The sequence below is a fragment of the Tenrec ecaudatus genome, chromosome 1 (assembly GCF_050624435.1).
Source record: "Tenrec ecaudatus isolate mTenEca1 chromosome 1, mTenEca1.hap1, whole genome shotgun sequence".
NCBI lineage: Eukaryota > Metazoa > Chordata > Mammalia > Afrosoricida > Tenrecidae > Tenrec > Tenrec ecaudatus.
In genome coordinates, this window is record NC_134530.1 from 82378612 (window position 1) to 82395890 (window position 17279).

A 17279-nucleotide genomic window follows, 5' to 3' on the forward strand; every position below is an offset into this window, starting at 1 on the left:
CCTTCCCAACACAATCACTGAAGACAAATGGGTGCAGAAGCAAATGTGGTGAAGAAAGCTGATGGTGCCCAGCTATCAAAAGATATAGTGTCTTGGGTCTTAAAGTTTTGAAGGTAAACAAGCGGCCTTCTAACTCAGAAGCAACAGAGTCCACATAGAAAAAACACACCAGCCTGTGTGATCACAAGGTGTCGAAGGGATAAGGCATCATCAAAACAAAAAATCATATCATTGTGAATAAGGGGGAGTGTGGAGTTGAGACCCAATAGGTCACGGGGAAGGGATGAGCCAGTCAGGGGTGCAGTGTAGCAACGACAAAACATACAAATTTCCTCTAGTTCTTAAAAGCTTCCTCCTGCCCCACTATCATGATCCCAATTCTACTTTACAAATCTGGCTAGACCAGAGGATGTACACTGGTAGAGATAGGAACTGGAAACCCAGGGAATCCAGGACAGATGATCCCTTCAGAACCAGTGTTGAGAGTGGCGATATCTGGAGAGTGGAGTGAAGATGGGTTTGAAAGGGGGAACTGATTATAAGGATCGACATGTGACCTCCTCCCTGTGGAATGGACAACAGAAAAGTGGGTGAAGGCAGACATTGGACAGTGTAAGATATGATAAAATAATTTATAAATTATCAAGGGTTCATGAGGGAGTGGGGAGCTGGGAGGGAGGGGGAAAATGAGGAGCTGATGTCAGGGTCTTAAGTGGAGAGCAAATGTTTTGAGAATGATGAGGGCAATGTGCTTGACACAATTGATGTATGTATGGATTGTGCTCAGCGTTGTATGAGCCCCCCAATAAAATGATTTTTTAAAATCTCTACCCTTTACAGCAAAAGTGCTTAAAAATTTTTAATTTTAATAAATCATTTTATGGGTGCTCGTACAGCTCTTACAACAATCCATACATCAAATATATCAAGCACATTTGTATATATGTTGTCATCATCATTTCCAAAACATTTTTTCTACTTGAGCCCTTGATATCAGCTCCTCTTTTTTCCCTTCCTCCCCCACCCTCTTAACCTCGTGAACCCTTGATAAATTATAAATAATTGTTATTTTCATATCTCAACCTGTCTGCTGTCTCCCTTCACCCACGTTTCTGCTATTTGTCCCCCTGGTCAGAAGGGGAGGCAGGGGTAGTATATCAATCATTGAGACTGATTCCCTCTTTCTCCGTCTTTCTCCCCCTTCTCTTCCCACTCAGCAGGACTTTTTGTCAACTCTTTACTTTGTTTGATCCATGTGGAAGATAAATAGGTTATAATACTGGTCAAAATTAATCAGTCCAAATTAGCTTGATGCCAGTGAGTTTTTAGGGTTTAAAAAAAATTAACCCATTTGTTAACATGAAATCAAAATTTTGGCAATTAGAAACCACCGGCAGCTGCTCAGGAGAAAGACTGGACTTTCCACTCCTTTAAGTTACAGCCCCAGAAACCCATGGGGGGGTGGGGTGGGGTGGGAGGGGTCATTATGAGCCAGCATTGACTCGATGTCAGTGAGTTTGGATGTACGACTGAGTCAATTCCAACTTCTAGTGACCATATACTGTCCAGCCCAGCACCATGCTTGACAGCTGCTGCTAGGTCTTAGCCTGTTGTCCACTGTGTCAGTCTGTGTTATTAGTGGTCTTCCCTATTTTCGATGACCCTTGACTTTACCACACATGAAGCCCTTCTCCAGCGTGTGGTCACTCTTGATAACGTGTCCGCAGAACAGGACACAAAGTTCTTATGTCCTTACTACAAAGGAGCCTTTCAGGAGCTGTAGTTTTTCCAGGACCGATTTGTCCTCTGGCAGCCCATGATATATTCAATATTCTTTCCTAGCCCCACAATTCAAAAACAGAAAGTTTTCTCTGGTCTCCCTTTATCATTTCCTATGAATGTGTTGTGACCTACAGACCATGGCTTGGGTCAGGCACCCCTTAGTCCTCATAGTGATGTTTTGCTCTTCAACACTTGATAAACTGTTCTGCAGTCGATTTCCCCATGCACTATGTCATTTGGTTTCTGGACTGCTGTTTCCATGGGTACTGATTATGGATCCAAGTAGAAATGAAATCCTTGACAATTTCATTATTTCCTCCATTGGAAGGATTGTAATGATTTTTTTTCTTTTTACAATGAATTGTAATCCATAAGGAAGACTACAGTCTTAGGTTTGATCAACTACTGGACCTCAGAATTAAAAGAAAGAAAGAACATTGAGAAGAAAGTTCCCGAAGTTAGTAATGTTTTCCGCGAGTCCTGGAGGCATATTTCAGAATGTTTGCTAGTTGTTTTGCTTGATTTTGATTTCTCCCAGTTTGTTTTTTGTAAAGCTGGGAAAATAATTTTCAAGCTTCCCTGAAGTGCTTGAAATGATACTTGACTGCTGGAGAGTTATTAAAGTAAAAATAATCTCTAGGTCAAAGAAGTCACTTCTTTATAGGTCAGTCCGACTCATGTTTGGACTGCTCTCACTGAGAGGCATTGTGTGTGGTCTAAAATGCTGACTCTGAATCAGACCGCTTGTCACTACTTGCTCTATGATTTTGAACTGGTTATTTAACTTCTCTTGTGCCTCTGGCAGTTCTGCTCTCTCCTATAGGGTCACTGTGACTCAGACTACTTGATGGCAGTGAGTGAGTGCTGGCGGCACTGTTGAGTAAGCATTGTACTGCTAAATGCAAGGTTGGTGGTTCAAATCCATTAGCCGCTTTGCTGGAGGAAATAGAGTCTATCCCTGGAAACTCTATGGACTTGGTGGCATAGGATTTTTTTCCTCTCTCTCTCTCTCCCTTTCTCTTTTTTTTGGTGCCTCACAAGGATAGTAATATTTCATAATACTAAATGTTTTATATTGAAAAGTAAAATCAACAGGACAGTAACATTTAGAATAATACTTATTAATCACTTACAGATTATCCGTAATTGTCATTTTCATCGCTGTTATTAACATATCGCAGAATATATTATTATTAATATATTGAGGAGACCTGGTGGCATATTAGTTACTTGTTAGACTTACTGCAAGATCAGCCATTCGAAACCATGAACTACTCCAAGGGTCAAAGATGAGGGGTAGTTCCACCCTGTCCTGGAGGAGCTCTATGAGTCGGAATTAACTTGATACCGGTGAGTTTGGAGGGTTTTAAAAAAAGTAACATGTTTGTTAGCATAAATTGAAACTGGATCCTGATGAATAATTTAGAAGATACCATCAGCTGACTTCTTGCTTAGAGACTTTGTCTCCATTTGTCTCCCCAAGTGAAATAGAGACATGGTGTGGTGGAGATTGAGCAGGAGAATAAGTTTAGTTCGAAACATGTTGAATTTGGTGTGTTTATGAACATCAGTCTTGAGATGTGTAAATCGGAGGAAAGACAGAGTCAGTGGCATTTGGGGATAGAGGTGCATTTGTCAGTATAAGGACCACTGGCAAGGATCTCTTGGGCCTAGATGGGAAACGAGAGGATGCCAGTCTTTAAACACTAGGTGGACAGCGTTGCCTTTGAGTCAATTCCACCTCGAAGCCACGCTATAGGACATAGTAGAACTGTCTGTGGGTTTCTGAGACCAGGGCTCTCCCACAGAGGCTGCTGGTTTCCATGAATGTTGAACAGGACGAGGGCCTCGTCTCTGAGACTGGAGGAAAGAGGATATAAGTAGATCTAGGTCAGTCTTTAAGATAGATGTTCAATAGGGATGGGAAGTCACTGCTAATGACTATGTCCCCCAATAAAATAGAAGGTGGGTTTGTCTGTTGAAAGGAATCGAGTTTTTAGGGGAATGTAAAAGAGCAGCATGGTAATTGAGGGAATTAGGATTGATTCCCTGTGTCAATCTGGGTTCTCCACAGGAGCAAAACCAAGACTGTATATATAAACACATAGAATGGGTTATTTTAAGGAAATGGTTCTCACAATTGTAAATGGTTAGCAAGTTGATGCATGTCATGCAGCTAGCTGAAGACTTTCGCTGACTCAGGTGGTTGCCAGGGCCATTGAACCCAAAATCTTCAAGTCAGATGGCTGTCTGAAGACTTCTATTGGCTTGTTTCAAGATCCGAGATGTCGACCTATGAGAACAAGAGCAGGTTTGAGAGAGGGAGTGAGGGCGTGGCAGAGAAAGAGAGAGAAAGATGGGGCAGGCTGGGAGATGACAGCCATGGGAGCAGGAAGCTTGTCAGAATATCTACTAGAGCCCCCACCCTAGAGCGCACTCTGCCTCCTCCCTCCAGGAAAACACCCCTTTCAGCTGAATCCGATCAAATCAAATCACCGCTTGGAGACAATGACATATTACATTATGGAAGCAGAATCAGTCCAAGGTCTACCACTGAGAGATAGCCTAGCTAAGTTGACACATGGTATTAATCATCCCACTCCCTAAATAAGAATCTTTTTACATCTGTAGTATAGAACAGTATTTAAGTATGCTATCCATTATAATAGCGATATCCTTAAATACAGTGCTATAGTAGAGATTTTTTTAAAAGAAAGGGAATTAAGAATTCCTCCCCCGCCTCTGCGCCCCCCAATCTCCTAAAGCCTTAGAAACTCCTAGGAGCGGTTCCACGCTGTCTGAGAGGGCCTCTGTGAGTTGGAATCAACGCGATGGCAGTGTTTTTCCTTTCTTTGGTACGGGTACCCTGAACGTCCCATGAGAGGGCGAGGGGTACTGTTCGCTTCGCACGATGCAGTGCATTTGCTAGCATCTCCTGTGTATTGAGCATGTGCTGCTGCTTGCTTCCTGTAAGAGTCAGATGGGCACTGGCGGTCTTCCTCAAGGAAGGGATGAGCTAGTAGTTTGTGTCATGTGATTTATTTACTATAGCTTAAAATGGTAATGAATATGAGCCCTGCAATCTACTGTGAGGCTTTGAAAAAGAGAGAGATTCCAAAACCTAGGGGAACATAGGCAGAGAAGTTAGACACACAGACACAAATGGGCTACATGTGGATGTCCTGATAAGATGGTAGTTGTCGTCCTGAGACTTGACTGCAGCAAACATGTGTGTGTCTATTACATAGCGAAGGCATTAAGCAGAAGCCTAGAAAGAGAAGAACCAAACATAGTCCATTCTAATCTTTGTTCTGATTTTTATTCTGATGTGGAATCATAGACTTCAGCAATCCTTTCCACAAATAGTTCGTGGCTGTCTCTTAGCTAGGCCCTGAGGATTCGGAGACGACTGAGGTACCTTACGTTTCTGTCCTCTGGGCATGCATGCGAAGAGACAGAGTGGAAAGAGGTCACCCAGGCCTGTGCATACGGGATATGCAAGTAGCCTGCATGAGTAAGGGGCTTTGGGGACGCAGGAGGAGGACACGTGCCTAAATGATTACATTGCTCTGACTACAGCCATTTTTTTTCTCCCTTTTTCTTTTCTTTAGTTGGAGAACATCAACTGACAGGCCATAAAGTAGCAGTTAAAATCTTAAATAGACAGAAGATTCGCAGTTTAGATGTTGTTGGGAAAATTAAGCGGGAAATCCAAAACCTAAAACTCTTTCGTCATCCTCACATTATCAAACTGTAAGTAGTTTTGTGTGGTAGCACAAAGAGAAAACCGTCTCGCAATTTTCTGATAGATTCACAAATAACTGACTTTCTCTAGTTAACCTCTGGAAAAAAAATAACCATTTTCATATTCATGCCAGCAAGTGTAACTTTGTTGAACCCCATCAATCCTTTTTTTTTGGGGGGGGGGGGCGCTTTTGCTTTAGAATGAAGTCATCGCTTTAACGCTTGGCCGGCCAGATTTTGAAGTGACGAATGGAGCTTTGCAAGTTGACTCTTGTGGTATTCGCTTTAAAGGTCATCCAAGACTGCTAGTCTTAAGTTAATTTTTGTAATTTTTTTAGTTTTTAAATAAAATACAGCTGGTTATCTCATTTTTAGAAAATGGAGAAAGTAACTCTTAATGATGATCTACCATAGTATATCACATGTAGAATCGCAAGCGTTACTATAATTGTTAATAGCAAAACTTTTAGGAAGTCAAATGAGTTTTTTATAAGCTAAGTTAAAAACTTAAAAGATAAAAAACCCTTAAAATATAAAAATATTAAATAAGCCAATTAAATTAAATATATACCTAATTAATTAGAAATAGACCAAGCCCATAGGAAAGGTAGATATTGTGTATATATGATAGTATTCCTACTATTAAATTATTTGACGCAACAGCTTAATATAGCACGAGAGACACTTAAAATATCACGAAAGAGCCCTGGTGTCACTCTGGAAGAAGCTAACCTCAAAATTGGTGGATCAGCAGATCGAACTCCTCAACCGCTCCTCGGGAGCAAGCTGAGACGGGACTCCAGTCCAGAGTCACAGGGTTGGAGTCCCCGAGAGAGTGCTCATTCCTTTAGGGTCATGAAGAGTTGGCATCAGCTCCCCGAGGGTGGCTTTGACTTTGTCGACCTGAGAGGAGCCAGGAACTGTACCGAACAATTTACATAGATAACTTCACTTGAGTCTCACCCTAAGTCTATGAGGCAGCTACTAGCATTGCTAAACTGTGCATCCAGAGAAGCTCAACAGCGCCTCCGTGTAATACAGCCAGTAAGTTTCAAAGGTGTTGCTTGAATTCAGACACTCCAAAAGCCATGTTGTCCCTCTATCACCACTCTAGTCTTTCTTCAGACTGTGATACATAAACCCTCTTAAAGAGAAATAATTAGCTAAAAGCTCCTGATACCTGTAGCCTCAGTGTAATTATGAAACCAAGATAAATTTTAAAACAAATTGAACTGAAACCAAAATTCCAAGTAGTAGCCATAGCACAGTATACTAGTTAATGCTATTAACTATCATAAATAGTCATTTGCTAAAGGCAGGTTGTCAATGACTTTAATAGTAAAAGCTGGTCAAATTGTATGTTTATATATTCGGTCAATGATGATAGAGAATAGTTTTTTACACAAGTATATTGTTAGAAGTGGTTTTAATACATTTGAGGCTTTGTTTGCAAATTTACTATGTACTTAGCTTAAACTTTGTCAGTGAGCAAACTTTGAATGCTGTTAACATGTCACCATTTGATAACCCTGTTTCACATTCGGTGATTTATGAGATGCGGGGGTTGGCATACTAGCTGTGGTAGGCTGAATAATGGCCTCCCAAAGATGTCCAGGTCCTAGGCCCTGTGAACATGTGAGGTTACACATCAAAGAGGGATTGAACTTTCAGAATGAATTAAAGTTGTTAGCCAAGTGCTCTAAAATAAAATAGGAACGCTATTCTGGCTGATCTGGGTGAGCTCAATGTCATGATATAATTAAAAGTAGGAGAGGGAGGCAGAAGAAGAGAGCGGCCAGCCTGTGAAGATGAAGGCAAAGCCAGAATGGCAAGTGATGGGAAAGACTGGACTGGACACTCCTGCCTTTGAAGAAGGAGGAAGGGGGTCTTGATCCAAGGAATGGGATGGCTCCTAAAATCTAGAAACCGCAAAGACATGGATCCTTCCCCAGGGCTTCCGGTCAGGCTGTACAGCTCTGTAGATAATAGCTAATTGCTAGGATTTATTGCATTTATTTAGGCTTTACCACTGCATTTATTGCTACATTTATTTCAGATTGATATGTTTAGTAATGATATATTCAGCGATTTAATGTTTAAAGTTTCTAGCATTTGGTTTTGACCTTAATCTATTCAGCCACATTATTTCTTTAATTATGGATTTTTTAAGTACTCATGTATTAGTGCCACATTCCAAAATTCTTGTCCTAGTCTCTTAATGGTGTAGGTGCCTTCCAGTTGCTTCTGATTCAGAGCAGACCCAAATACCACAGAATGGGAAATTGCCCCGTCTGCGGGCCAGCCTAGGGAAAATTAAGCAAGCAAGCTAGAAAGGAAAAGTCTCTGTTCCACAAACTAGACTTCGTTGGGATTGCCGCTTGTCCTTGTTTTTCTTGCCCCGTAGTTTTTAGGGAAACCTGCTTTTAACTGGTAAAAATAGCAGTACTTTCTCATGTGGTAGAAATAGTTTTCTCTACATGATCCTTGTCTTACTGTGGCATTTGGGGACATTTTAACATTGTTAACCTAGGGACGTTGTGGTTCCTAGGTTTTCATGACAGTCTAATTTTTCAATTTTGCTGCCTCTTAACCTTTATTTTGGGGCCCCTCTTAATCTGCCTGTTAAGTATTCATGTCCTCAGCATTCTATGCTAGCTCACCTTCTTCATGTGGCCCCATGTCCTATAGTGGACTCATTTTGCAGTGTCTGTGCTAAAGATTTGCAAACCTCTCTTAGGTATTTCTCCTGAATTCTGAGTGTCTGCATCCCAATTTTTTATTGATTGCTTTCTTTTTGGGACAATGAAAGTACAAAGAACAGGGTGTGTTGGAAACAGTCTTGTCTGACTGGCAGTGGAGGGCGTAGTAAGGAAATGAGACTAGAGGGATTAGTGTTGATTCATTCAAGTGGCACCGTTCTGGTCACTAGATTACATCAGTAAATGAAGATGTAACAACCACAATATCCTTCCGTTATGGAGTTTGTTTTTCTGTTTGTTTCGTGTGTGTGTAGTGAAGATGGTGAAGAAATAAACCATACATGACATATTAGTAAAATACGTAGTATGTTCATAAAAGGAATGAAGGAATATGCCATGCAGATATCTGGGGGAGGGATGTTACAGAAGAGAGAATCACGAATACAAAGGCTCTGAGGAGACAATTCGCATAGACAAGGAAGCATAGTAATCTAGGGTTAGGGAGTAAGAGATGAGGTGGAGACACACGGAGGAGCCCAGCTGCACGGGCCATTGCATACCATTGTATGAACTTGGGACTCTGAGCGAGATAGGAAGCCGCTGGGAAGTTTCAGTCAGAGATGTGTTGTGATCTGCCTTCTATTCCGCCATACCTCGCTGACTCCAGTGCTGATAGACTGTTCCCGGGCCATAGTTGACAAGAGGACCAACTGGAATCCCTCACAGTGATGCAGGTGAAGGGTGGCGATGGCTGAGGAAATCTGGAGTGTGGACGTGATGGGGAGTCAGCAGTCTGTGTATTCTCCTGAGGTAGAATCAATAGCATTTCTTGATGGCTTAGATGGAGGATGTAAGAAAAGCCACGCCAGGGTCCAGCTAGGGCAAATAAAAGGGTGGGACTGTCCAGTAGTGATGCAGAGAAGACTGGAAGGGTAACCCAGGCACAGCGGGGTGTTGAAGTGGTTGCCAAGAATCTATTTGGGGTCCTATGAAATGGATATGCTTATTAGGCATCCCAGTAGAGCGTTCACAAAAGGATACAAGAAAAACACACAAACAGTAGACATGGAGGTGAAGCCTAGAGATCGTAGGTTCCCAAGCATGTTTAGCTTACCGCTTGAGTCAGCATTCAAGAGCATTACACCTTTTTGGTAGTTCTATCTTTGAAGGGTAAAAATATTATCTATATAAGCTGTGCATATAGAATAATGTATAAGGTCCTTTCATTGGAACTCTGGTACATGGGAGTATAGTAAACATTATCCTTGGCCCAGGACCTTCTGTCCTCACTGGGCCACCAGTGGCCTGCTTTTATTTAGTTAATATTTTCAATAACATCGTAATAACTTGTACATCCACCACCCAGACAGTTCTGCTGCAGCACTGCAAGACGCGCTGCCTAGACGAGGCTCTGGGCCATTTCATCCGGCCCTGTGCTCGCCACTTGGGGTCCTCAAGTCAGCAGACATCACAGCGGGTTCTTAAGGGCTCCAAGCAGCGGCGCAGACTCATCTAGGCCGTGAAAAATTTTTGATAAGCAAGTTTGGAAAAGTAGAACAATTGTTCTTTTATGTAAGGGTTAAATGTGGTCTTCAGTGAAAATCTAAGAAGTATATTGTACTTAGTTTGATAAAATTGTAATGGAGAGGAGCTGTGGCTGTTTAGGAAAGATAATTATTTTGTTTTAAAAAGCTAATATTCTTGATTGTTATTGTGTTAATATATTCTGTTAAAATATATGTGTGTAAGAGAAACTATTATATAATTATTATATAACTATATAAAAAATAATATACAGTATACAAAATAATGTACAATACACAAAATATCCAGGCACCAAGGATTTGACACCCAGGATCATCGGTTATTCACATGCTGTTTTAATCAGTTGCCATTTTTCCTCCCATCTGATCATTTTCAAGAAAATCCTCAATATGTTTTTAATTTATAGCTTTTTAGTATATACTCTGAAATATAACGACTCCTTTTTCTTTTAAGTAACAAGCAGAATAGCTTATCATAATTGAAAAATAAAATATTACTATCAAGCAGCTAGTCCGTATTCAAACTTTCTAGATAATTTCATAAATGGTTTATTTGAATCAGAGTCAGACATCTGTATATAAGAATTGGGTGATGTATCTCTAATATTTAATCTATAGCTTCCTTCCCACCTTCCCTTTCTTCTTGTCAAGAAAGGATTATTTGTCTACTTTCTAAATTTTGCAGTTGTGATTGTACACCTGTGGAATCATGTAATATGCCATAGATTGCTTTTATTTTCTTTTAAACATTCACCTTTTTAGACTGTAAACAAATTTTTATTTAAATGGAAAAGGAATGCCTAATTTAGTTATTGAAGAAGAATTTCCAAGTTAGTGTAACCATGAAGAGCTAGAGTAAAGACCATGAGCCTCAGGAAGCAGATGGATTTTGTAGAACTCCGAGTTCATGGTTCTGGTTATTTGATGATACTTCAAAATATTGTTAAAATATGTAATTGCAAAAAAAGTATCTCTCAAAATATGATAAAACTATCAAAATAATAGGATTAGATACACTGGGTTGATTTTGGCTTATGTGATATTTTTTTGTTCTTTTTTTCATTTACCAAAAACAGATACCAGGTGATCAGCACACCCACAGACTTTTTTATGGTAATGGAATATGTATCTGGCGGTGAATTATTTGACTACATCTGTAAACATGGGCGGGTAAGTAATGGAATATGTATCTGGCGTGAATTATTTGACTACATCTGTAAACATGGATGGGTAAGTAACCTATTATCTCATACACAAAAGCTTAGGGGGAGAAATGTTGGGAAACAGCAAATCACAAATATATCTTCAAATTGGGGTTGCTTCTTAAAAGGACTTGAACTAAACACAGAATTTTAGACATTTGCTCTGTAAACTTTCACCAAAGAAATTAATAAATTTACTTAAAAAATAACTGAGTTTTAGAACATTTTCCCATTAATTGCCAATAGGATAGCATGGTTCTCAAAATGAAAAACCTGTTTCATTTGATCTTGTTGAAGTTATTTCCTTTTCTTACCACCCACAGAGACTGTGTTTCTGATTATGCTTTACTGTTGATTAAACATTGTGTTCCTTTAATAAACATGAATTGAATATTAAATGTTAGCACAGAGTAAAACTTGATTAACACGTTAAACTTTGACACACATTTTTATGTTTGTTTTACTGAGATTCCAACAGCATTCCGTACTTCTTTTTTTCCAGTAATTTTAATGGCAAGTAATTTACATTTCACAAAATTCACTACTTTAATCCAGTCATGTCAAGGAGAATTGTACAATCACCCCCACAACCATTTTCCAGCACCTCCTGCCTCTCCCCATGGTTCAATCGCCTTTAAGGTGAGCTTATGCAATCACAGTCCATCCGGTCTAGTGCTCCCCCACCCCACCCCACCCCACCCCTGCGGAGTCTTCAGTGTTCACTCTCTGATCCCCTTTCCCTCCCCATCCTCCACCCCTCACCCCTGACTTCCCTGCTTCCCTTGTGTCCATTATTATCATGATGCAGCTACTATGCTTCACAGCTGAGAGACCCAATAGAAAATGATCAAAAAATCACACTAAGGTGGTAAGGATGAAATCATAATAGTATATGGACAAAACTACAAATAATGCATACGAAGGAAAAGACCCCAACAACATTCAAAAAGCCAGGGAAGAAATGTCTGTCATGACACTTGCCCCCAGAACAGATTCAGGTCGCGTCTGTAGGGAGGTCAACTGGCCAAGTATGGAGTTCAGTCCGACATTGTCAAGACTACCATGGTGTCTGGCTGTTTGAGACTCTTGCCTGTGGCTAAGGTGGATCTGCTGATGGCTTAGTCAGACTAGATACTCTGCAGAGGGGTTTTGGGTAGAATTCCACATACTTCTAATGAGCTTACTCAATTATATTTAGGCTGATTATTCTGGCCAAAGACATTTTGGGGCCTCAATTCTAAGACTTGTTTCTGGGTGTATTTGACCTGCTGATTTTTAAAAAATGGCACCAGTTTCCCCCTATCAGCTCTCGATTTTGAGATACAGAACGTATGTCATATGCCACACTTCGCTCTGCTCACTCAAAAAATAAGGATATTTTAATGCTGTGTTAGCTAGCCTGAGATAAAGAAAGTGCTCGCTGGCTTTACTTAGTTTGTGTTGTACTAAAGATTTAGGTTAAGTTATACTTCAGATGGTATCTGTTGATCCAAACAGTTATTTGAACAGTAAAAATTACAAGAACTTCAGTTTCCCCCAAGTATCACTTCACCTGTGTGAGGATCTGAATAGCAGCCAGTTGTAATTTGTTATCTTGAAAAGGGTCCAGAAATCAGAGTCACTGTACCATAAATCAGGAGCCCTGACGGCGCCGTGAGCTATGTGTGACTGCTAACCACAAAGTCAGCTCTGCGAGCCCACAAGCAGCTCTGAAACAGAAAGATGAGACTGCTGCTGTCATACAGATTTACCGCCTCAGAAACCCACAGAGGACATCTCACCCTGTCGTACAGGGTCACTGTGAGTCATAATCAACGGAGGTAGTGAGTTTGGTACAATAAGTTGAAAGTCAAATATCCTGAAATGCCAAATGGATCTTCCAGAGTTCAAACTCCTTTATTAAAATTAAAATGTTCCAGCCTTGTTAGAAGATGGCACAACTTCTTCACTTGTGCACAGAAGCTCTGAAAAGAAAAATTAGAATTTTTCTTATAAAGAAGCTTGGCATCAGCCTTACCTCTGAAACATTTCACATCAATCATCATTGACTTCTATGTATTCAAATGTGTTAAGAAATGTTTACCGCATAACTTGAAGAATAAAAATTTAGATCTTCAAAATATTTATGAAAATTGCTATGAAGTGTTATCTTTTTGCCACTATAAATTGCCCTCACACCTCCCATGTGTGTGCCTTTTTCAATTTTCTTGTTTATTTTCCACTGTTGTAGGCTGTATTCTGGTTGTGCAGTATCCAACACGCAGTCTGTGTGTGTACTGCACAGCTTCCCAGCCCCCAAGGAAAAACCCACTGCCATCTAGTCAATTCTAACTCACAGTCACCCGATAGGACCGAGAAGAGCTTCCCCTTTGGGTTGCCAAACGTTTCAAGCATTTCAAAGGTGCCGAGTGACTAGTGGGCTTGAACCATTGACCTTATGATTGACAGCTCAACGCATAACCAACTAGCCACCTGGGTCCATATACAATTTCCCTCGGAAGTCCTTTAATACCGAATTCTTTTTTCAAATATTTCTTACCTTTTTTAGTCTTATACTGTGATTTGTGGGTCTGCATTCTGCTCTTACTTAAAACTAGGATGCTAAATTAATAATTTAGTGTAATTTCTCTGCGAGTCAGCAGTCGAAGCTACCAGCCCTTCCTCAGGAGTAAAACAAGACTACCCCATCCAATGGGATTGCTATGGGTGAGACTGGCTGAAACGACAGTGGAACAGCACAGCTAAGCAATTAGAGCTGAGGAGATCTCCCCAGTGCATTTTTTCTGATTCAGTGACTTATAACCCCAGGAGCAGCCTATAAAACCAAGCCATCATGAAAATGTTGTTGGGCTGTGTGATGTTTCTAGGTAGACACCTCCCACATTCCTAATGCTGTCTCTTTTATACTTGGTAGGTTGAAGAGATGGAAGCCAGGCGGCTCTTCCAGCAGATTCTGTCTGCTGTGGATTACTGTCATAGGCATATGGTGGTTCATCGAGATCTAAAACCAGAGAATGTTCTCCTTGATGCACACATGAATGCCAAGATCGCGGATTTTGGTACCTATCACCAGGGGTGTTTGGAAATGTACTAACGTGTGCCTTTTAAAGTGTGTTACTAACAATCTGTGTAGAACTAAGAACATGCTGTTCCAACAGTTTACACTGAAAAACAAAGACAAATACTGATTGATGGCAATCCGTGTTAGAGTAGAAGTGCGCTTGAGTTTTCTTAGCTGGACTATAGTCTGAGTGGAAGCAGCATGTCATGCCTCTCTTTCATGTCGTACTGAGTGGATTTGAACATGTTAGCAAACTGCACCCCGGGGCTGTTGTTTTTCCTTTAAACACACTTAAACATTGCAGCTCCTACTAGAAAAGTTAGTAAGTTCTCTGTTTCAGATTCATTGCAAATGATACTTAACGGTTTAGTTTATTTTTGTGGTGAGAGGGGTCACAAACCCCTGTGGAAATCTGATGAAAGTGGATACGTTGGCTGTGGATAAACAGATGAAATTGGAGATGGGAACTCAATTTTAAGACTTCATAATCCATGCCTATGTGTCTCGGTAACTTCTGTCTCTTCAACTTGGTAAGAGATTAGGAGTTTTTGTCGGGCAGAGAAGAAAAGGTTAAATGTAATTTTTATGTTGGGAACACTTTCTAAGGTAGTGGTGCTTTAAATGAATGTCATAGGAGGTTGTTGGAGAAAAGAATTAGGAAGTGAGAAATTATAGAAACCGAAAGATGTGCAAGCTTACCTTTGTTTTTTAAAAAAAATTTGCCAACACCTTGTCTGGGTCAAAAAATAGGAGTCTAATTTCCCTACTTGTCTTCTCCAAGTTGTGGCTTGGAGAAGTTAGATTTCATTTCAGTGGGTTATCTTTTCCTATGTTGAATTACAGCGCTTCACATTAAAAACCTGAGACAGAGTCTTTATAAATTGGAGCTTGATTTGGTATTTGAAGACTTTTTGAAAAGGCTTTGAAAGAATAGCATGCAAAGGAAGGGAGGCTCTGCTTTCAGTTTTTTAGGGGGAGATGTGAGTAAATTCTATTTTGATGCTTTAATTTTGGGGATATAAATTTCATATAATTTAGAGTAACCTCATGTGTGAAGTGAATAAGTACTTTTATTTAGAAAGGAACTTGGGTCCAGGGAAACAAGTGATGTGCTTCAACCTCTTTGGCATTGTGCATGCATTCTGCATAGTCTCTTTCCAGCCAAACACACGCTGTCAACTGCCTTCTTACTTTTAATAACCTAAGAAAAGCAATGTCTGGAGAACCTTTAAAGATTTGAGCTGTGCATTTACCCACCTCCCCGTTTCAAAGATTAATCTGATACCAGGTACGTGTTCCTTCTGTTTTCAGGCTTATCCAATATGATGTCCGATGGTGAATTTCTGAGAACTAGTTGTGGGTCTCCCAACTATGCAGCACCGGAAGTCATCTCAGGCAGGTAACGAATGGTGCACCCACCAGCAGGGGAGATTCACTTTTTGTAATCCCGAGTCCATGTTGCTATCATCCATTCCACTAGAGCAGAAACTCTTTGGAAAAATAATAGTTTTCACATAACTGAAATACAATTTTGTCTCTGTGTTTTTCTATTGTTGGAGCGTGGAATGTCTATATTGGACACTTTTCACAGCATTTTATTTAGATTTTGTGAAGAGCGGACTTCAGGATTTTTCTGAAACATCTTGATTTAACATCTCTTACATTTTAGAGGAATACGGATAAGAGAGGAAGTATTTGTTAAATTTGAGCTAGTGTCATTATGCACATGTAATATTGTTTCGTGAAATTAAAGTGTACATGTGGCAATTGTATAATCATTCATGTAATTTACTTTAAAATGTTACATTTATTTTGATGTTGATAAAAATTATAGTTGCAAACCTCTTTCTAAAATGACAAATTTCTCGTTAAAAAGTTAGCAGATTTATTTGAGAAGGATAATAAAAGGTTAGGATTCTGGGCAATAAAGCAAATGACGTAAATGGTGGACATCAACTTTTATAGAAACACTGCATTCTCTTCAGTGGAACTGTGGGATTTTACTTGGCTACTTCAGACTCAGTTTTGAGTTTAGTGGTGTGTTTTAGGATGTTTAAGTGCAATGTAAGGGTTCTGGAAAGGGAGTTATGCTAGGCATAGGCTACCTGGAGCAGAGTATTGAAGAAACTAATCTTAGTTGCCGGCCCTAGAAAGTATTCCAAGTGACAGCATTATGTCTATGGGGTAATGTGGACTAAGGACTGCCGAAGAATGTGTGACAGGGCTGCTTGGGTACTTGTATGTTTCAAATGCTTAAGAATTCCATCTTATGTGTGCTTCCTTTCTGTAATAATTTTATAGTAAAACAGTTTAACCTGCATGGTATGATATTTTGAAGTTTGCAGTCATCTACTACGATATTGCTATCAAAATCAACCATAGGAACTTTTATATTTTTAAATAAATTAGTAAGTTTCAGCTAAATGAATTTTGGACAAAGTCACCTTTTCTCTGGTCAGACATGAGTAGTAATTGATTAGACTGATTATTCTCTTTGAAGAGTGGTCCTGTGCTTCGTAAAGAACCTTGGAAGTCAGTCTATTCCAGTTAATACGGTACATATATACAGACACAAGATCCTTATGGGTGAGACCCGGTGCCACTGCCTTTGAGATTTGACTTGTCTCCTCTTTGCTTAGATTGTACGCGGGGCCAGAGGTCGACATCTGGAGTTGTGGTGTTATTTTGTACGCGCTTCTTTGTGGCACTCTCCCGTTTGATGATGAGCACGTACCCACACTGTTTAAGAAGATCCGAGGGGGCGTTTTTTATATCCCCGAATATCTCAATCGCTCCATTGCCACGCTCCTGATGCATATGCTGCAGGTGGACCCGCTGAAACGAGCCACCATCAAAGACATAAGGTGATTGTCTGTTTTATTACTGCACATTTTCCAGTATTAATAATAACTGCTTGCTTTTTGGTAAACTCTGTAGCATCATGTTTATTACAAATGCCTGATCATGTCATTCATTTTTCAATACTTAGAGTTGTTGATCAGAATTTACTCTGCTAGGCCAGTGACAAGAAAACTACTTACTGAGGAAGTCTCATTTCCTGTGTCCACCTCTAAACTCCTTGGGCCAGTTCATCAGTTCCACTGAAGTCTCCCTGGTCTTCAAACATGTTGCTCTTAGAGGCTCTTGAGTCGGTCCAACCACAGAAACACCACCCAGACCTGCACCATCCTTAACAATTGCTAGGTTTGAGCCCATTGTCACAGCCACTGTCTCAGTCCATCTTATC

At 40.2% G+C, this 17279-nt stretch overlaps 1 protein-coding gene across 1 annotated transcript in view; it reads left to right on the plus strand.

Moving 5' to 3' along the window:
• The window catches only part of PRKAA2 (protein kinase AMP-activated catalytic subunit alpha 2), a 60258-nt gene that overhangs the window by 22782 nt on the left and 20197 nt on the right, over positions 1–17279 (plus strand). Inside the window, exons 2-6 of the mRNA XM_075556738.1 lie at positions 5394–5535; positions 10846–10939; positions 13886–14030; positions 15344–15431; positions 16672–16896. Of these exons, the coding sequence (XP_075412853.1) occupies positions 5394–5535; positions 10846–10939; positions 13886–14030; positions 15344–15431; positions 16672–16896 (694 nt within the window). The remainder of the gene's footprint in view (positions 1–5393; positions 5536–10845; positions 10940–13885; positions 14031–15343; positions 15432–16671; positions 16897–17279) is intronic.